General features: G+C 43.5%; 3 protein-coding genes across 4 annotated transcripts; 2 read left to right on the plus strand and 1 right to left on the minus strand.

Annotated features, from left to right (window-relative positions):
• Positions 1-284: 284 nt before the first annotated feature.
• avd (avidin) lies at positions 285-1,582 on the minus strand. Its single transcript, XM_047047800.1, has 4 exons — positions 1,437-1,582; positions 1,092-1,305; positions 754-874; positions 285-477 (listed from the first exon to the last, which is right to left on the minus strand). The coding sequence occupies exons 1-4, from the start codon at positions 1,497-1,499 to the stop codon at positions 444-446; spliced, it is 432 nt and encodes a 143-aa protein (XP_046903756.1). The 5' UTR covers positions 1,500-1,582; the 3' UTR covers positions 285-443.
• Positions 1,583-4,275: 2,693 nt separating this feature from the next.
• On the plus strand, positions 4,276-10,716 carry LOC124485311 (short transient receptor potential channel 7-like). Of its 2 annotated transcripts, none has more exons than XM_047046834.1 (13): positions 4,276-4,447; positions 4,626-5,055; positions 5,603-6,365; positions 7,131-7,313; positions 7,683-7,847; positions 7,992-8,208; positions 8,461-8,694; positions 8,858-9,122; positions 9,238-9,433; positions 9,612-9,833; positions 9,937-10,008; positions 10,138-10,213; positions 10,296-10,716. In XM_047046834.1, exons 2-13 carry the CDS (start codon positions 4,679-4,681, stop codon positions 10,433-10,435), a joined length of 2,910 nt encoding a protein of 969 aa, XP_046902790.1. In that variant the 5' UTR covers positions 4,276-4,447; positions 4,626-4,678; the 3' UTR covers positions 10,436-10,716. The 2 variants fall into 2 exon arrangements, with proteins under 2 accessions (XP_046902790.1, XP_046902791.1); XM_047046835.1 differs by having other exon boundaries at positions 4,630-5,055.
• Positions 10,717-10,905: 189 nt separating this feature from the next.
• On the plus strand, positions 10,906-15,185 carry LOC124485482 (eukaryotic peptide chain release factor subunit 1-like). The gene is made up of 10 exons (XM_047047117.1): positions 10,906-11,270; positions 12,270-12,445; positions 12,609-12,748; positions 12,877-13,015; positions 13,315-13,505; positions 13,609-13,738; positions 13,843-14,016; positions 14,138-14,202; positions 14,380-14,527; positions 14,634-15,185. The coding sequence occupies exons 1-10, from the start codon at positions 11,182-11,184 to the stop codon at positions 14,714-14,716; spliced, it is 1,335 nt and encodes a 444-aa protein (XP_046903073.1). The 5' UTR covers positions 10,906-11,181; the 3' UTR covers positions 14,717-15,185.
• The last annotated feature ends 1,092 nt before the right edge of the window (positions 15,186-16,277 follow it).

A 16,277-nucleotide genomic window follows, 5' to 3' on the forward strand; every position in this document is an offset into this window, starting at 1 on the left:
CTTGACTCAGGCAAGTATTAGAATAGTTGTGGTGGATAGGAACTCAATACACTTGAAGCACACATTTAGGAACCTCACATTAACATAGTACTGAGATTTCCTTCTCTGTAAATGCCTCATTTCAGCAGATTCAATACTTCAGGCTGGTCTAGGCCCTTTTAAAGAACAGACTCATGTCAGTCTGGCTGTTCCACATGTTCCCCCTAGTGTCAACATAATGACACCCTCAGACCCACTGCTGCCTGTTATTCCTACATCCTTCCACCAGAGGTCTCCCTTCAAATGGCTGTCATACAGTGCATTGAGCACATGTTCTCAAGAGACCATTACAATAACTGAAGTTTATTACAAATCACGTTTATTTGGTAATGTTGACACATTATAGACAAATCTCTTAAACCGCGTTAAGCCTCAATTCAGAGGCTTGGCTCAGGAACAGCTGCTCAGTGTTCCAAGATAAACGTGTCTTCCCCCATCCTGGAAGAGAAACAAATACTGAAAACCAAAACATCCCTCAAGGTGAATACAGCAGGGCAGAGCTGGTTTTCAAATGTGGGCATAAGTATATCTATATAGATATATCTGCTGATGCAGCTATTAGAAATTCTCTTTAAAGTGAGGGGTCAGATTAGTCATTTTTCATTAAGTGGAAGTGATTTTTCATTAAGTGGAAGTGATATGTCCCCGACATGAATGATGAAACCTCCACCCCCGACGCAGAGACACAGGAACCACCATGATGATCCAGCCCACCTGGTACTCTTCCAGTTGTCTGCAGGGCTCAGGGCCATAGAGCGAAGCATCCACAGGGTCTTCAGGACTCTCTTTCCGTCTGGCAGAGGGAAACACTGACCTACCCAGGAGCTGCACGAGCCTGCCCAGAGACATGGTCAACCAATTAAAATCACACCGGGAGCCTGTGACCCGCCAGGAACTCCCAGTCGGAACGAATGTCACATTCACACATGAGGTTTGAGACGGCCATTCCGGAAATAAGTGATTAGTATCATCATTCTGGTTTGCAGTCACAATTTGATGTAAAAAATACAGGCAACAGACATTTAATTATCAACTAAATAGCACGTGCCTACCGGTCTCCCATAACACAGAGAATGCAACAGAGGTTTGTTGGTTGTAATGGCTGACGACACCCACTAGTTTGCCCCGTTGGTCTGGCCCTGATTCTTGCGAACTGGTCCCTACTTTAGTCTGGTACACACCCGTCAGGTCTGAACCAACAGCCTGGACATGCAGTGCCGAGCCTAGCTCATTTCGCCACAGGCCTGTTACATTACACGACTGGACCTGCGGGCAAACGTATGGATGAGCTTCTACTCGCTCATTAACGCACACACCCATTCTGCGTTCAGTTATAAAACAACGAATGGGCGATGACTGCTTGGGTGCAAGTTCAGTCAAACGTTTTTCAACCTTACCTGAAGAACAAAAGTGGGCAAAATAAAGGCATAAAAAAGGATGTTCTTTGTGGTAGAATGCATGATACGTAAAATCTTGTCGATATTCTGTTTCCCGCGTTTCCTGGAAGATATACGCACTGACCAGCTGTTCGCCTCGTTATTCACTAAACAGAAGCAGGTGTGATAGCCAGTGTTTTTAATTGGTTGATTACCGTTGATATAGTAGGCCTGCTCAAAAACATCAATATTCACACTTCATAGGAGACATGGCCCTTATATATCTGTAAAAAGTCTAAATGTAGATTAGTATTTAACACAAACTAGGCTTAGATCATCACAAAACTGTAAATTGCGCGTAATTGGCCTACGTCATTAAATTAATACAATACACAGAACATGATCCTCTAGAGGGGGCTGTTTCACTGTGTACCTGCAGACATCCTCGTGTTCAGGGAGTGGCCACTCGGATTGACCACCCCAGGTGCCACCCCCACTATCTTTACCTGTCATTATCAGGCACGTCTTTTAATCGGAATTGTATGACGATCGCAGTAGCCAACCTTAGTCGTGTCCAGTCTGCCAGAAACCCAGAGAAAGTTTGGATTTTGAGCAGGGTGCTTATCATTGGATAACAGCTGCCATTCAATTAACAGTAGAAGAAGAGTTGTCGGTCACATTTAAAGAAGTCTCTCTGGATTACGGTTTACTGCCCCCAGATCTACCCCGCTAGGAAAAGCCCCCTCGCAGTAGCGCGCTCACTAACAACTTGAAGCAAAGAGTAAACAAAAACGTTTTAAAACCTTTTGACCCTGTTCTTTATAAACTTTCTTTCAAAAATATGTTTTGAACCTTTCGAAAATATTTTTTTCAACTTGATGAAAGATATCAAAATATGCAGGGCTGTGTTGGGCCTTGCCATGAAATGTACCCCCTGCTAACTTTGACTAGGAAAATGCCAGATGCCTGAAACCTACTGTGGTTGCTGTGGTTACTCATAGCAGTCCCCTCAATATACAGTAAACAATATTTGATGCTAGGATAAACAGAACTGAAATTATAGGGAGGGGGGGAGGGTGCACTTTCAGGGCAGGGCTGCATTGGGCCTTGCCACGAAATGTACCGGGACAACAATCAGGTCCAGATGTGGAGGAAAAAAAAATTGAAGAAAAAGTTTCAAAACTTTTGGGGGAAAATATATTTAAATATTTTGAAAATGTTTTTTCTAAACTTTCTTTGAAATGCACCCCCTGTTAACTTTGACTAGGAAAGTGCGAGATGCCTAAAATCTACTGTGGTTACCCATAGTAGTCCCCCTCAATATACAGTAAGAATCATTTGATGCTAGGATATAAATACAAGATAAAGTATAAAAATAAAGTATGGAAGATTTATATTACATTTGTATTTTGCCACTGTTGTGTTGGTAGGTCTATTTATCTTTTACTAGAAGTAAGACACTGTAATGCTAGTAATTAAAGTAGATATACATGTATGCTATTCAGATGTGGTGTTTGTAGCATACTTCATATCACGCCTGCAAAATTCAGTGACCCACTTGGGCAACCCCAGTCGAAAAAGTCTGGACAAGCCACTGCTACAGGGGACAAATGAAGTATATTCACCATGTTATCTTGCTATTTTTTTGCCTATATTCTTGCTGAAGTCAAACAGATCCGTCAGTCTGGCGGGTGCAGAAATTCTAATCTAGGTGAAAGGAGGTTTAGCTCAGATTAAATCCTTCAAGGCTAGGCTACATCCATTGTCGCCTCACCTCATTTACAGGAGGTGGTTATTTCTGGCAGTTCATCCCATATTAAAATTTCTGTTTTGTGAACGGATTCTAACTTTTCATAATCTTTCATAACCGTAGCAATATTTCTAGAGAATAGCCTAGAATGTTAATGTCGCCGTTTCAGTTGGCCAAACACTTAAAATGTTAATTAATATAGGCTATAGCCTAGGTTACTGTCTAAATGCTAATTTAGGAAATTACACACCGTGGCGTTATGGTCATGCAGATAAAAACCCTCAACAAATTGTAATTGCGGCAAACACGGGCCTGTGTGCTTCTTTTGTTTACATAAGGTGTGCGATAGTTATGAGTTTACGCAGGCTAGCCTATGCCACATATAGGAAAGGCCTATTCTCTTTCGGTTAGGCCTACTTGTCTGAAACGCATTTACTTAACAGAATGTTATTAATCAAGTTAAAATCGATACATGTGAGCGACGACCGTTTGAACATTGTCCATAGGCTAGGCGACTTAACAGCATGTGATATTGACCATTAATTCTGTTGATCGCGACAGTGTTTATAATTAGCCTGTCCGTTAAGAGTGATGGATTTGGACTGAATGAATGTGCTGCACAAACAGTGAGTCTTGAGTCAGTTGACTCAACAAGTAATCTGTCGCTGTCACAATTTATTTGGAATTATTTAATTTCTTAACAGCAACTCAGATAGGATGCATTATCTGTCGAATAGGGCAATGCATTGTGTGTTTGTTTGTGTGTGTGTGTGTGTGTGTGTGTCATGGAGCAAGTGAATGAGAATGCAAAGGAGTGCAGAGAAAGGAAGAAAAAAACGATATAATTGGCACCAATCAGCTTTAACAACAGCAATGGACCTTTTAACAGCAACAAAGTAAAAATAAACAAAATGCGCCTTTAATGTTAGCATGTATTGAATGAAATTCACGCAGTGCAAGTCCTGTATGTTCTTTCTTGACAGTGAATTGTAGAGGTTGACTGCTTTCAATCAAACACAATTGCGTTAGCTAGAAGATTGTCTTGTGTGCAGTTACATTGAATTATCCGGGTCCGAGCCACCTGCACGCAGAGAGAACTCTCATCTTTTTGCTCCTTTGAAGTGGATCAAAGCCGGAAGCAGAGACCAAAGTTGCTCATTTATCACAGAATAGCCTACTGCCTTCGGATGAGTGCTTGGGAAACCACATTTTAATGTAAATGTTTTACAGGGACATGGGATGGTCTGGTCCGGAAAAGGCGGATCATAATTTATATAATTCGGTGAGTGAGTGTGTGTGTGTGCCTGTGAGAGAGAGAGAGAGAGAGAGAGAGAGAGAGAGAGAGAGAGAGAGAGAGAGAGAGAGAGAGAGAGAGAGAGAGAGAGAGAGAGAGAGTCTCATAACTTGTTACGCCTTCTCCCGTGAGAACAGACACAATGATTTCATGCTTGTGATTCAAGACAGAGTGAACTGGACGATATAGCCGGAGGCTATTTCAAATGCAACATTCGCAATGAGGACAGCTGCCGTTTACTCCTCGCCCAGTCGATGTTGCAATGAAACAGCGCCTGAGGAGTGGGAGACTGAACATCAACCAGCAGAAACATCTGGCTGCGGTAATACGCCACCGTCGTTAGCACGCTCCATGACGATTCCTGATACTTCGCACCGACAACGACGAGGAAATTCGGGGGACGAACGGTATGATCACGCAGTCTACCGCACCGATCCCCGCGGACAACACATCGTTTCAATGAATACTTATGGGGTCCACAACGGTGCGTTTCAGTCTCAAGAACATATTCCCTGGAACACGGATGATGGAGATGACAATTTCAACAGCCAGTGGGTCCATTCCGAATCTCAGCCGAGCATCTCACCTCAGAAAACGTAAGTGCGACCTTGATATCGATCTTTTACATTGAGGAAATGATTGGAAAACGGCCTTTGTCAACATATTTGCCTGTAGGCTATTCGAAGAAGGTGGCAAACATTTTTGCTGGGGATTTAGGTGTGAAATAGCCTAGCTTGCGGCTTAAGACTTAGTTTCTTTTTAATCCTCTATCAATCATTTAAATCTGCCTCTTAACGGCATTATGTTTGATTGCATCACAGTGGTAGACCGAGTGGACATGCAGTTATAGGAATGGATATTGAAGCTCACATTATACACATTACGAAAGACAATTCACAACTAATGAAAATCGAATTCTAAATAATAATACAAGAGTCCAAACTATAGACTAAAGGTGTGGGAACATGAATCTTAAGTTCTTAACTTCATCCTGTTTTCCACTTAAACTTTTAACCACCATGTCACCATGTCTCATATCACTGAACAGTTAAGTGAGGAGATTTTCAAATGATGAAAGGGTTTCATGTAAATATAGCTGTCAAAATACATTCACTGTCAATCTTTCGTCTTCTCTCCATCCAGAGTTGAAACCATGCACCACAGACGCGTCACTCTCCGGGAGAAGACCCGCCGGCAAGCTATCCGGGGCCCAGCGTACATGTTCAGCGAGCGTGGCACCAACCTCACCGCAGAGGAGGAGCGCTTCCTGGATGCTGCCGAGTACGGCAACATCCCTGTGGTGCGCAAGATGCTGGAGGAATCCAAGACCCTGAACGTCAACTGTGTGGACTACATGGGCCAGAATGCACTGCAGCTGGCTGTGGGAAACGAGCACCTGGAGGTGACAGAGCTGCTGTTGAAGAAGGAGGGTCTGGCGCGAGTGGGCGACGGGCTCCTGCTGGCCATCAGTAAGGGCTACGTGCGCATCGTGGAGGCCATCCTAGCCCACCCTGCGTTCGGGGGCGGGCTGCGTCTCACCCTCAGCCCCCTGGAGCAGGAGCTGCGGGACGACGACTTTTACGCCTACGACGAAGACGGCACCCGCTTCTCTCACGACGTGACCCCCGTCATCCTGGCGGCCCACTGCCAGGAGTACGAGATCGTCCACACGCTGCTGATGAAGGGTGCGCGCATCGAGAAGCCGCACGACTACTTCTGCAAGTGCCACGAGTGTGCGGAGAAGCAGTGCAGGGATTCGTTTAGCCACTCCCGCTCCAGGATGAACGCCTACAAAGGCCTGGCCAGCGCCGCCTACCTGTCCCTGTCCAGCGAGGACCCAGTTCTTACTGCCCTGGAGCTCAGCAACGAGCTGGCCCGACTCGCTAACATTGAGACTGAGTTCAAGGTGAGGACCACAGCTGCACAGACAGGCGGGAGGACAGTGTGTGGCCAGGAGAGGATTTTGGTGACAAACATAGCATTTTCTTGATTGAAAAAAAAAAATCCAGCCAGGCAGAGTGTATATGCCCACTTCCCCAAATTGCAGTCTGCTTATAATACAGCCTGATAATGGAATGAGTGATTAGCTGTCATTCGGCACATGGTGTAAAATGATTAGGTTTCCGCCTGTCCTGCACAACATTCATCATGTTCAATACTGCCTGCAACATAATAATCTATGTTGTTTTTGCTGGATAGATTTTTTTTCCCCTCAGTTTACACAACAGGTCCAATTAAGTTGAAATTATTAATTACTAGTTGAGTATTTAGCATGTCTGATGTTCATTTCAAAATGTCAATCATTTAAATCATGTGCTGTTCTGTGTAAGATAAAGAGCCAAACAACCAAAATAGAACACAGTTTATCACTGAGAGAGAACAAGTCTATTCAGGGATTTCCATATCTATAAATATTGTTTGGGTGAGCTGTTAATGGAAAAAGAACTACCCAGGGATATTTACGTCTTTGTATTTTCTTATCTTCCAATTACAGACATCTAAGATTTTAGTCTGAGACTACAGAAAGAAGCGCACTTAAGAATACACACTGAACGTTTACATGTCCTTCTACCTGTGGTTGGGGCATGAAGACCATGTTGGTGTTTGAGTGGTTCCCCGTCTTTAAACTCTGGCTCTCTGACTCTGTCGTCTCCCTGTTGTGTCTGTAAAGAACGACTACAGGAAGCTGTCTATGCAGTGCAAGGACTTTGTGGTTGGGGTCCTGGACTTGTGCAGAGACACGGAGGAGGTGGAGGCCATTTTGAATGGCGACGTGGACCAAGCTCTGCCTGAAGATCCCAGCCGTCCGGGCCTGAGTCGGGTCAAGCTGGCCATTAAGTATGAGGTCAAAAAGGTTAGTCCACTTTCTTGGTTCAGCAGTTTTGGCACACACCTCTGTTGTGTGTGTGTGTGTGTCATAATAACACCAAACAAGCCGAAGAACAACATGTCAAACACTGAAGATTGTTGTTGTCTCCCAATTTCCTCTCCTGTAATAGAACAGAAAAATGTATCGTCCACCGAGATGGAACTTTTCCTGCAATGCTTAAAGTGACTTATTTTTTATATAACATTATATAATTAAAATGAAACGTACCTCATTCATCCACAGTATGAATATCTACACAAAACAACACGGCACACGGTCAATCAGGTCCACTTCAGTTCCTTCCTCTTGCCTCTTTCCACCTTGGTGTTAGTCGTTGTTCTGTTTCATCTCCAGTTTGTGGCCCATCCTAACTGCCAGCAGCAGCTGCTGACCCTGTGGTACGAGAACCTGGCTGGCCTGAGGCAGCAGTCTGTCGGGGTCAAATGCTGGATAGTCTTGGGAGTGACATTTGGTCTTCCTTTCCTTGCCATTGCGTACTGGATAATGCCCTGTAGTAAGGTACAGTACACATGTTTTCTCCTGACTTATTTAATTGCTTAACATAATAATGTATATACAGTATACAGGACAGTTTGAATTTTCAATTCACGAGAGTAATCAAGATCAAGTCAATATCTTCCGTTGTTTTGTTTCCTTTAACAGCTGAGTCGGATTCTCCGCAGTCCCTTCATGAAGTTTGTGGCCCATGCAGTGTCGTTCACTATCTTCCTCGGACTCCTGGTGCTGAATGCGTCTGACCGCTTCGAGGGGGTGAAGAACCTTCCTAACGAGACCATAACTGACCACCCTCACCAGGTGTTCAGGGTGAAAACCACCCAGTTCTCCTGGACGGAGATGTTGATAATGAATTGGGTGCTTGGTGAGTCACCTGTGTGATTTTCTTTTGTCCAGACGTGTATTTCTTTTGTCCAATTGAGAGGACATCCTTGGGTAGCTGATGATGTCTTAAATGTAAATGACCACAGCAAAAGCCATGTCATTTTAGTTAAGTTAAAGATGCATAACTATAACAAATAAGAACACTGTTGTGACTTTCCATTTCCTTATTTTTTTTTACCTAAAAGTACATGTTATGTAAAAAGTAAACATTCAATTATGTTTGTGTCATCAGGTATGATCTGGTCAGAGTGTAAGGAGATATGGGTGGACGGTCCACGGGAGTATGCTATGCACCTGTGGAACGTTCTGGACTTTGGCATGCTGTCCATCTTCGTGGCGTCGTTCACAGCTCGCCTCATGGCCTTCCTGCAGGCCACCCAGGCCCAGGTGTACGTGGACCTGCACGTGCCCAACACAGACCTGAGCACAGCCTCTCTGCCTGCGGACGTAGCCTACTTCACCTATGGTAAGTGTTAGCTTGAGCTGTGAGCAGCTGGGAGTAGTCGGATTGGCAGTCTTCTGCCTTACTTCCAAAAGGCGCTATTCATACATCGCTTCGGACAAAATAATTTTATTAATGAATAAAATGTGAACGCCTCCAACCATTCCTGTGCTCCTTTCCTTCCCAGCCAGGAACAGGTGGCTCCCGTCAGACCCACAGCTGATATCCGAGGGCTTGTACTCCATCGCCGTGGTGCTCAGTTTCTCCCGCATTGCCTACATCCTGCCCGCCAACGAGAGCTTCGGGCCCCTGCAGATCTCCCTCGGACGCACGGTCAAGGACATCTTCAAATTCATGGTCATCTTCATCATGGTCTTCTTGGCTTTCATGATCGGAATGTTCAACCTGTATTCTTACTACCTTGGAGCCAAGTACAACCCTGCCTTTACTACGTGAGTTTAAAATGTTTGGGACAATTTAACCATATTGTGTGTGGGTCTGCCTTGTACACAAATCCATGTTTGTCGGTCTGTATTTATGTCTGTTTGTGTTTGTCTGTGTCTACAGGGTGGAGGAGAGCTTTAAGACTCTGTTCTGGTCCATCTTTGGCCTGTCCGAGGTTATCTCTGTTGTCCTGAAATACGATCACAAATTCATTGAGAATATCGGTTATGTTCTGTTTGGAGTCTACAATGTAACCATGGTAATCGTACTGCTAAACATGCTGATTGCAATGATCAACCACTCGTACCAGGAAATTGAGGTGAGCCCAAGAATCAATGAACCACCTGGGGTAGGGTTGAAAATCAATCACTGGTAGCAAAGATCACAGACGAAACAAGGAAAAACAGGACTCTGTTACTCGATTACCTCAACAGGGGTTCAATTTCCCGTTTCTGATCTCATCTCCCCCCCCCCCCCCCTCGACTTGTTTCCAACAGGAGGACGCAGACGTGGAGTGGAAGTTCGCTCGGTCTAAACTGTGGCTCTCTTACTTTGACGAGGGCCGGACATTACCCCCTCCGTTCAACCTGATCCCCAGCCCCAAATCCTTCTACTACTTGGTCCTGCGCTCCAGGGCCTGCCTCAAGAAGCTGTGCAAGGCCAAAGCACGTCACCACGACAACCAGCGAGAGATGGGCATGATTGACATGCGATTTAAGGTCACAGAATTGGTGTTTTTCTGGGAAAACGTATGGATTCTTCTCGGTCTTGGTGGGTCGTCAGCTCAGCTAACGGGAAGGCTTGCTTGTGTTTCTGTTTCAGTTTAATCAGTACGCCCGAGCACAAGGTGACCCCGCTATACGGAAGACAATACAACACCCCACTCGATACCAGGTAGACTATACTTTCTCCTAATTTTAGGTGTCCAGTATTAGATGATTCATTTCATTCATCATGCACACAGTTTTGACTGTCGAATAGATATGGAGATGTAGTAAATGTGTTGTTACTTTTTGTGTAAAGAAACTAATGAAGAGGCTGATAAAGAGATATGTACTCAAAGCTCAAGTTGACAGCGAGAATGATGAGATCAACGAAGGTAAGAATGTTTCAGATATATTTCGCTTTAGAATCAGAAAGAGCCCTTATGAGCCCTAATGAATTTGTTCTGACCTTTCCAGGTGAGCTGAAGGAGATTAAACAGGATATTTCCAGTCTACGCTATGAGCTCTTAGAGGAGAAGTCACAGGCCACTGAGGAACTTGCTGATTTGATACAACAACTTGGTGACAAGCTCAGCAAGAATGTCAAAAAACCCTGAGGGATACAGAGAAAGATTAGAAGGTGTGTTTAACAACGTGGAATAGGGTTAGTTTATTGATTCTCGAATATTAGGAGACTCCTTTGGTAGATGCCTGTAAACATATGGCTCCCCATAATTAAATTAAATACAAATTTTGACTGTGAAATAGTGAAGTTATAGAAATATATTTTATGTGCCAGATTTTTGTTTTTGTCTGGAACTTAATATTTTAGCTTGAAATTAATAATGTAATTGATGCTTTGTCCCACAAATATATAATAAAGAAATTATATCACGTATATGAACTCTATTGTTTTAACTAATACATGCCCACTGTATTCACATCATCATCCTTAAAATTACGCTCTCGCAGGAAATGTGCAATTCTTGGGGAAAGGAAGGCTGAGTTTTCTAAGCTCCACCCATCCAACGTTGTGGCCCAATAGGAAAGTTCCCTGTAGTGTTTCCAGGAAGTAGTTTGTAGCTTGCTTAGCTACCAGCGTGCTAGCGACACTGGCACATTATGAAGGATGTTTTTTGTTATTAAAAAGATGGTCATGTAATTACATATTAATTTGACAGCTAGCTCTCACCCATGCTCTAGTATCAATGTGATTTGTGTCTCAATTTGAACCATTTAACATAAGTCGTAAGTTATTTTAGCTAGTCAACTTGTTCACGTTGTCCATATTTCCATGGTATGGTGCTAACGTTAGCTCTAGCTCTAGCTACACTCGAGGTCCCCAGCACAGACATAGAAAAAAATGGCGGACGACACCAGCGCAGCAGCGGACAGGAACGTGGAGATATGGAAGATAAAGAAGTTGATCAAAAGTCTGGAAGCAGCAAGAGGGTAGGCATTGAAGTACTATGACAAGTAATTTATTTTATCACTGCCAAATAATATATTGTGAATTCAACGATATCTGTAACTGCTAGTCTTTAGGGAAACGTCAGCTAACCCACCGAGGTCTTAACCGATGTAGTTAAGCTAGCTTCCGTTCAAGCAAGCTAGCTCGGCTCCACATGAATAGTATTGAATCAGCATGCGTCTGTGTGTGCCTACTGACACAAACCGTGTGGAACTTTAAGCTAGCTAGCTAGCTACAGCTAGCCTAAAAGCGCAACTCGATGAACACAAAACCCCTTTGCTGGCTCTGATTTCCCGTCATTTTAAACGTTACTGCCGGTATCAAAGACACTTCATAGCTGCCTTATTGTAGCATGTTCTTCTGTCTGTACCAAAAGTCAGCTAGCTAGCCAGTTAGCTTGCTAGCTAGTTATCTGGTTGAAAGTAGGTCTGATATGTCGCCCCTCGAGGATCGAGAATGACCTCGCAACATTGCCAAGTATAAATGGTTCTCTCGGCAGAGTGTACCCAATTACCACGCTCACCGCGGAAACGTGTGTAGTTTGGCGTGTGCTGCTATTACGCAAGCTAACTTCAATAGCCATACCATAAAAGTTTGCCCTGAACCTAGCTGGTATCATCCACATGACTTGGCATATATCAAGCACATCTCCTAGGGAGCGGTACATTAGGCCATGAATGCTTCACAACAGGACTGAATTGCGCCATCAAATTGTCTGTCTGCTGTACTGAACACGTTGCCCACACCGTGGATATATATGTATTTCATAACAAAGCCCTCTTAGATGTAAGTCATTTGTTGTAGGCAATCGCTCTTAGCTAGCCAACCACGTTTGATATAACTATATTTGATTATTATTCCATTCACAGCAGATTTGTTGTAAATCATAAATAACAGTGAAGATGGTATCAAAAGACCAGCCATCTCCTTGATATCTCGGTCTTCATACTTAAAGCCATGTCGTTTTTAAATCTCTTCAGGAATGGCACAAGTATGATTTCCCTTATCATCCCGCCGAAGGACCAGATCTCCAGAGTGGCTAAGATGCTGGCCGATGAGTTTGGTACAGCCTCCAACATCAAGAGCAGAGTCAACAGGCTGTCAGTTCTGGGTGCCATCACGTCTGTCCAGCAGAGACTCAAGCTCTATAACAAAGGTACGTTGTGAGTTTCCACCATGTTTGTTGACCTTTGATTTGGATCAAAGGCAACTGTTTGTGCTTTCCTGATAATGGACTGGGGAAGTTGTTAAAGCGTGGTCGCAAAATTGAGAATTTCTCACTTCATCGTGAAGGTCCTTGTTCGTTTTTTCCCCAACAGTGCCTTCCAATGGCTTAGTTGTCTACTGCGGAACTATAGTGACCGAGGAGGGCAAAGAGAAAAAAGTTAATATTGACTTTGAGCCTTTCAAACCTATCAACACCTCACTTTATCTTTGCGACAACAAGTTCCACACAGAGGTGAGACTTCCAACGTGCAAAACCATTCGAATCACTTGTAGGCTTGTGATGTGCAAAAATATGTTTAGACTACTCAAGTTACACGCTATCAACTTAATTATTTTCATATTTTTCATCTGTTTACCCAGGCTCTCACTGCTTTGCTATCAGACGATAGCAAGTTTGGTTTCATTGTAATTGACGGAAGTGGCGCGCTCTTCGGGACTCTACAGGGCAACACCAGAGAAGTGCTGCACAAGTTCACTGTGGACCTACCGAAAAAGCACGGTAATACGCCCTACACACCTGCGCATACTCAAGCTCGAATGATGCGTGTACTTTAAAGGGAGGCTGTGAACCATTGTTGGGGGGGGTCAGATGATTGAGCGGTTAGGGATACGGGCTATTAATCAGAAGGTTGCCAGTTCGATTCCCGGCCGTGCGAAATGGCGTTGTGTCCTTGGGCAAGGCACTTCACCCTACTTGCCTCAGGGGGGAATGTCCCTGTACTTACTGTAAGTCGCTCTGGATAAGAGCGTTTGCTAAATGTAATGTAAACAGCCAAACGTTCCCTTTTCTCCACCCAGGAAGAGGAGGCCAGTCCGCCCTGCGTTTTGCTCGCCTGCGAATGGAGAAGAGACACAACTACGTGCGCAAGGTGGCGGAGACGGCAGTCCAGCTCTTTGTCTCTAACGACAAAGTCAACGTAGCCGGCATGGTCCTGGCTGGTTCGGCTGACTTCAAAACCGAGCTGAGCCAGTCGGACATGTTTGACCCGGTCAGTAGCCGAACATGTTAGCCCTTCCCCGGTTGCTGATATTGTGTGGGAGTTGCAAAGCGGTCTGGTGACTTGATTGGTTTGATCTCATGTGTCCACACAGAGGTTACAAGCAAAGGTGTTGAAGCTTGTGGATATCTCATACGGAGGAGAGAACGGCTTCAACCAGGCCATCGAGTTGTCAGCTGAGGTGCTGTCCAATGTGAAATTTATTCAGGAGAAGAAACTAATAGGTAAGTACATTTAGATGGGCTGAATGTGTAGCATAAGTATTCATTCATCTCCTTTTGTGGGTAATTGTTCCGTTGTAATTCCATTGTATTTTTATTTATTTAAGGACGATACTTTGACGAGATCAGCCAGGACACAGGCAAGTACTGCTTTGGGGTAGAAGACACTCTAAAAGCCCTGGAGATGGGAGCTGTTGAGATTCTCATTGTCTATGAGAACCTGGACACAATGAGATACATCCTTCGCTGCCATGGTGCAGAGGGATTGGCAATGGAAAATGGTATGCCCCCACCCCAAAAAACAAACAAACAACAACCTTAAAGCAAAGACACACTGGACATACCTTTTCAGTAACCATTGTGGTTTTAATGGTTTGCATACCTCATATTCTTCTCTCCTAGATGAGAAGACTTTGTATTTAACGCCGGAACAAGAGAAAGACAAATCTCACTTCACAGACAAAGAGGTAAGGGGCAGCTATTCTGGTTTATATCCCAACAAAGGGGCAATGAGGGGGCAGTTTATTGCTATTTTCAATGGTAGTTCAGGTCTCATTATTTAAGTGTGTGTACACACTGAAAGTTGATTTACAACCTGTTTATATACATGTGCATACTAATGTGTGTTGGAATTACCACCATAGACAGGACAAGAACATGAGCTGATTGAGAGCATGCCATTGCTCGAGTGGTTTGCCAACAACTATAAGAAGTTTGGAGCTACTCTTGAGATTGTCACAGACAAGAGCCAGGAGGGATCCCAGTTTGTAAAAGGTTTTGGTGGAATTGGAGGTAAGGGTTTGATGGTCTGTTGGTGCCTGATTGTAATTATGACCTAACGTAGAAGTCTAAAATGAAACACAATGAAACTGAACGTTTTTCCTTATTATTTTTGTAGGGATCTTGCGGTACAGGGTTGATTTTCAAGGCATGGACTATCAAGGAGAGGATGATGAATTGTTTGACTTGGATGACTACTAGGTAGTCAAGACTGACTGTTGGAAGCAAAGAAAAATTAGGAAAAATAAAAGCCTTTCACTGACGTGAGAGACTGAGTGGAGAAAGGACCAAGCAGGGGGGCCAGAACACCAAGCAAGTGACATTTGTGAAAATGTACAGTACATGAACATATCCCTAACTCTGAACAGGGACTCTCTCTCCTGGGCAGTCGAGCATGGCCCTGGCTTGTTGTTCTCACCACATGAATGACACATTAAGTGACTTGACAAATAAATAAAAAAAAGAAAAACAATTTCTGACTGCTTGACCACTGAAACAAATTATATTTTTATCTATGATGTTCCCCTCCTTCCTTCCCCACTTTCAATGTCCCTTTTTTATTGATTCCTGATGCTGTTGAATTCTACGACATACGGATGATGATCATTTGTCTCACTAATCAAACATATGTGGAGAGCTGGAATAATCATTAAATTTCCCGCATACAGTCTACAGGCTCTTTCTCTCCTAATTCCAGACCCATTTACTTGAATGTTGCTGTGTTCTTCAAATGAGATGTCATCCTCGCTGTATTTAGTGAGTACAAATATAAAAGAGGTAAAACATTGTCAGCACAATAGTGTGTAATAGAAAGTTTACATTTGAGTTACGAACTACGTAATGAGACGTACCCTCATGCATAATGTAATAGAGTTTCAACCCACAACAGGAAGAAAACCGGAAAGTGGTTTGACCGTGAAGAAAGATTCTTAATGTTGCATGAATGACGAGATGGCTAGTATGATTTTTTAAATAATTTTCTTAATGGCGGTTGATGAGAATAGGTGGATAGTAGCTGACCATTATTAAAAGGTTATGTGTTCTTCAGCAATGTGCAAACAGTTGCCATATTGTATGAATTGCACAATGACGTAATCCTCTGTACTTTTTTACTATGCACTTCCTGTTACAACCAGTAAGGGAGATAAGGTCGAGGGTTAAAATCATTGAAGTTACAACAATCAAGTTGCTGTTTTGAATATGAAATATGGTTCATGCTGACAAAACACTAAGCTACTCTTTGAAAAATCATGTAGTCTGTGAAAAACTATTGAAATGTGCTATTGCTGCCAATGCAGGCTAACAGCCGGGCACTATGTACAAGACTTGTGATGTTACATTATCTTCTTGAGGTATTGATATAAGGGCGTTGGCAATTGTTCTTGTTCAGCATAATTCATGCTTCTTTAATTTGTTATTGATCGTTTTATATGAGACAGTAAATGTGTTACGTAATAAGATGCATGCATTAGAAACAGTATTTTACAGTCCAAGTGATAGGGATGGGCTCTAACAATGGGATAGTATGGACCTGCCTTACAAGAAATATGTACTTTTAATCAATTTTTGGTGCATGGTCGGAATAAAACACCCAAAGAACAGTCAAATTGATGCTCTCAATGTCCTCAAGTCCTATTGTTTTAGAATAGCAACTGGCGACGAGAGCGGATCGCTCCAACCCTAAAATTGAGAGGGCGTTCAGTTCGCCTTAGCAGCAGAAAATAACCAATCGCGGAACGGCAACTGATGACAACAACGGCTT

Source organism: Hypomesus transpacificus, chromosome 23 (genome assembly GCF_021917145.1).
Source record: "Hypomesus transpacificus isolate Combined female chromosome 23, fHypTra1, whole genome shotgun sequence".
Classification (NCBI taxonomy): domain Eukaryota; kingdom Metazoa; phylum Chordata; class Actinopteri; order Osmeriformes; family Osmeridae; genus Hypomesus; species Hypomesus transpacificus.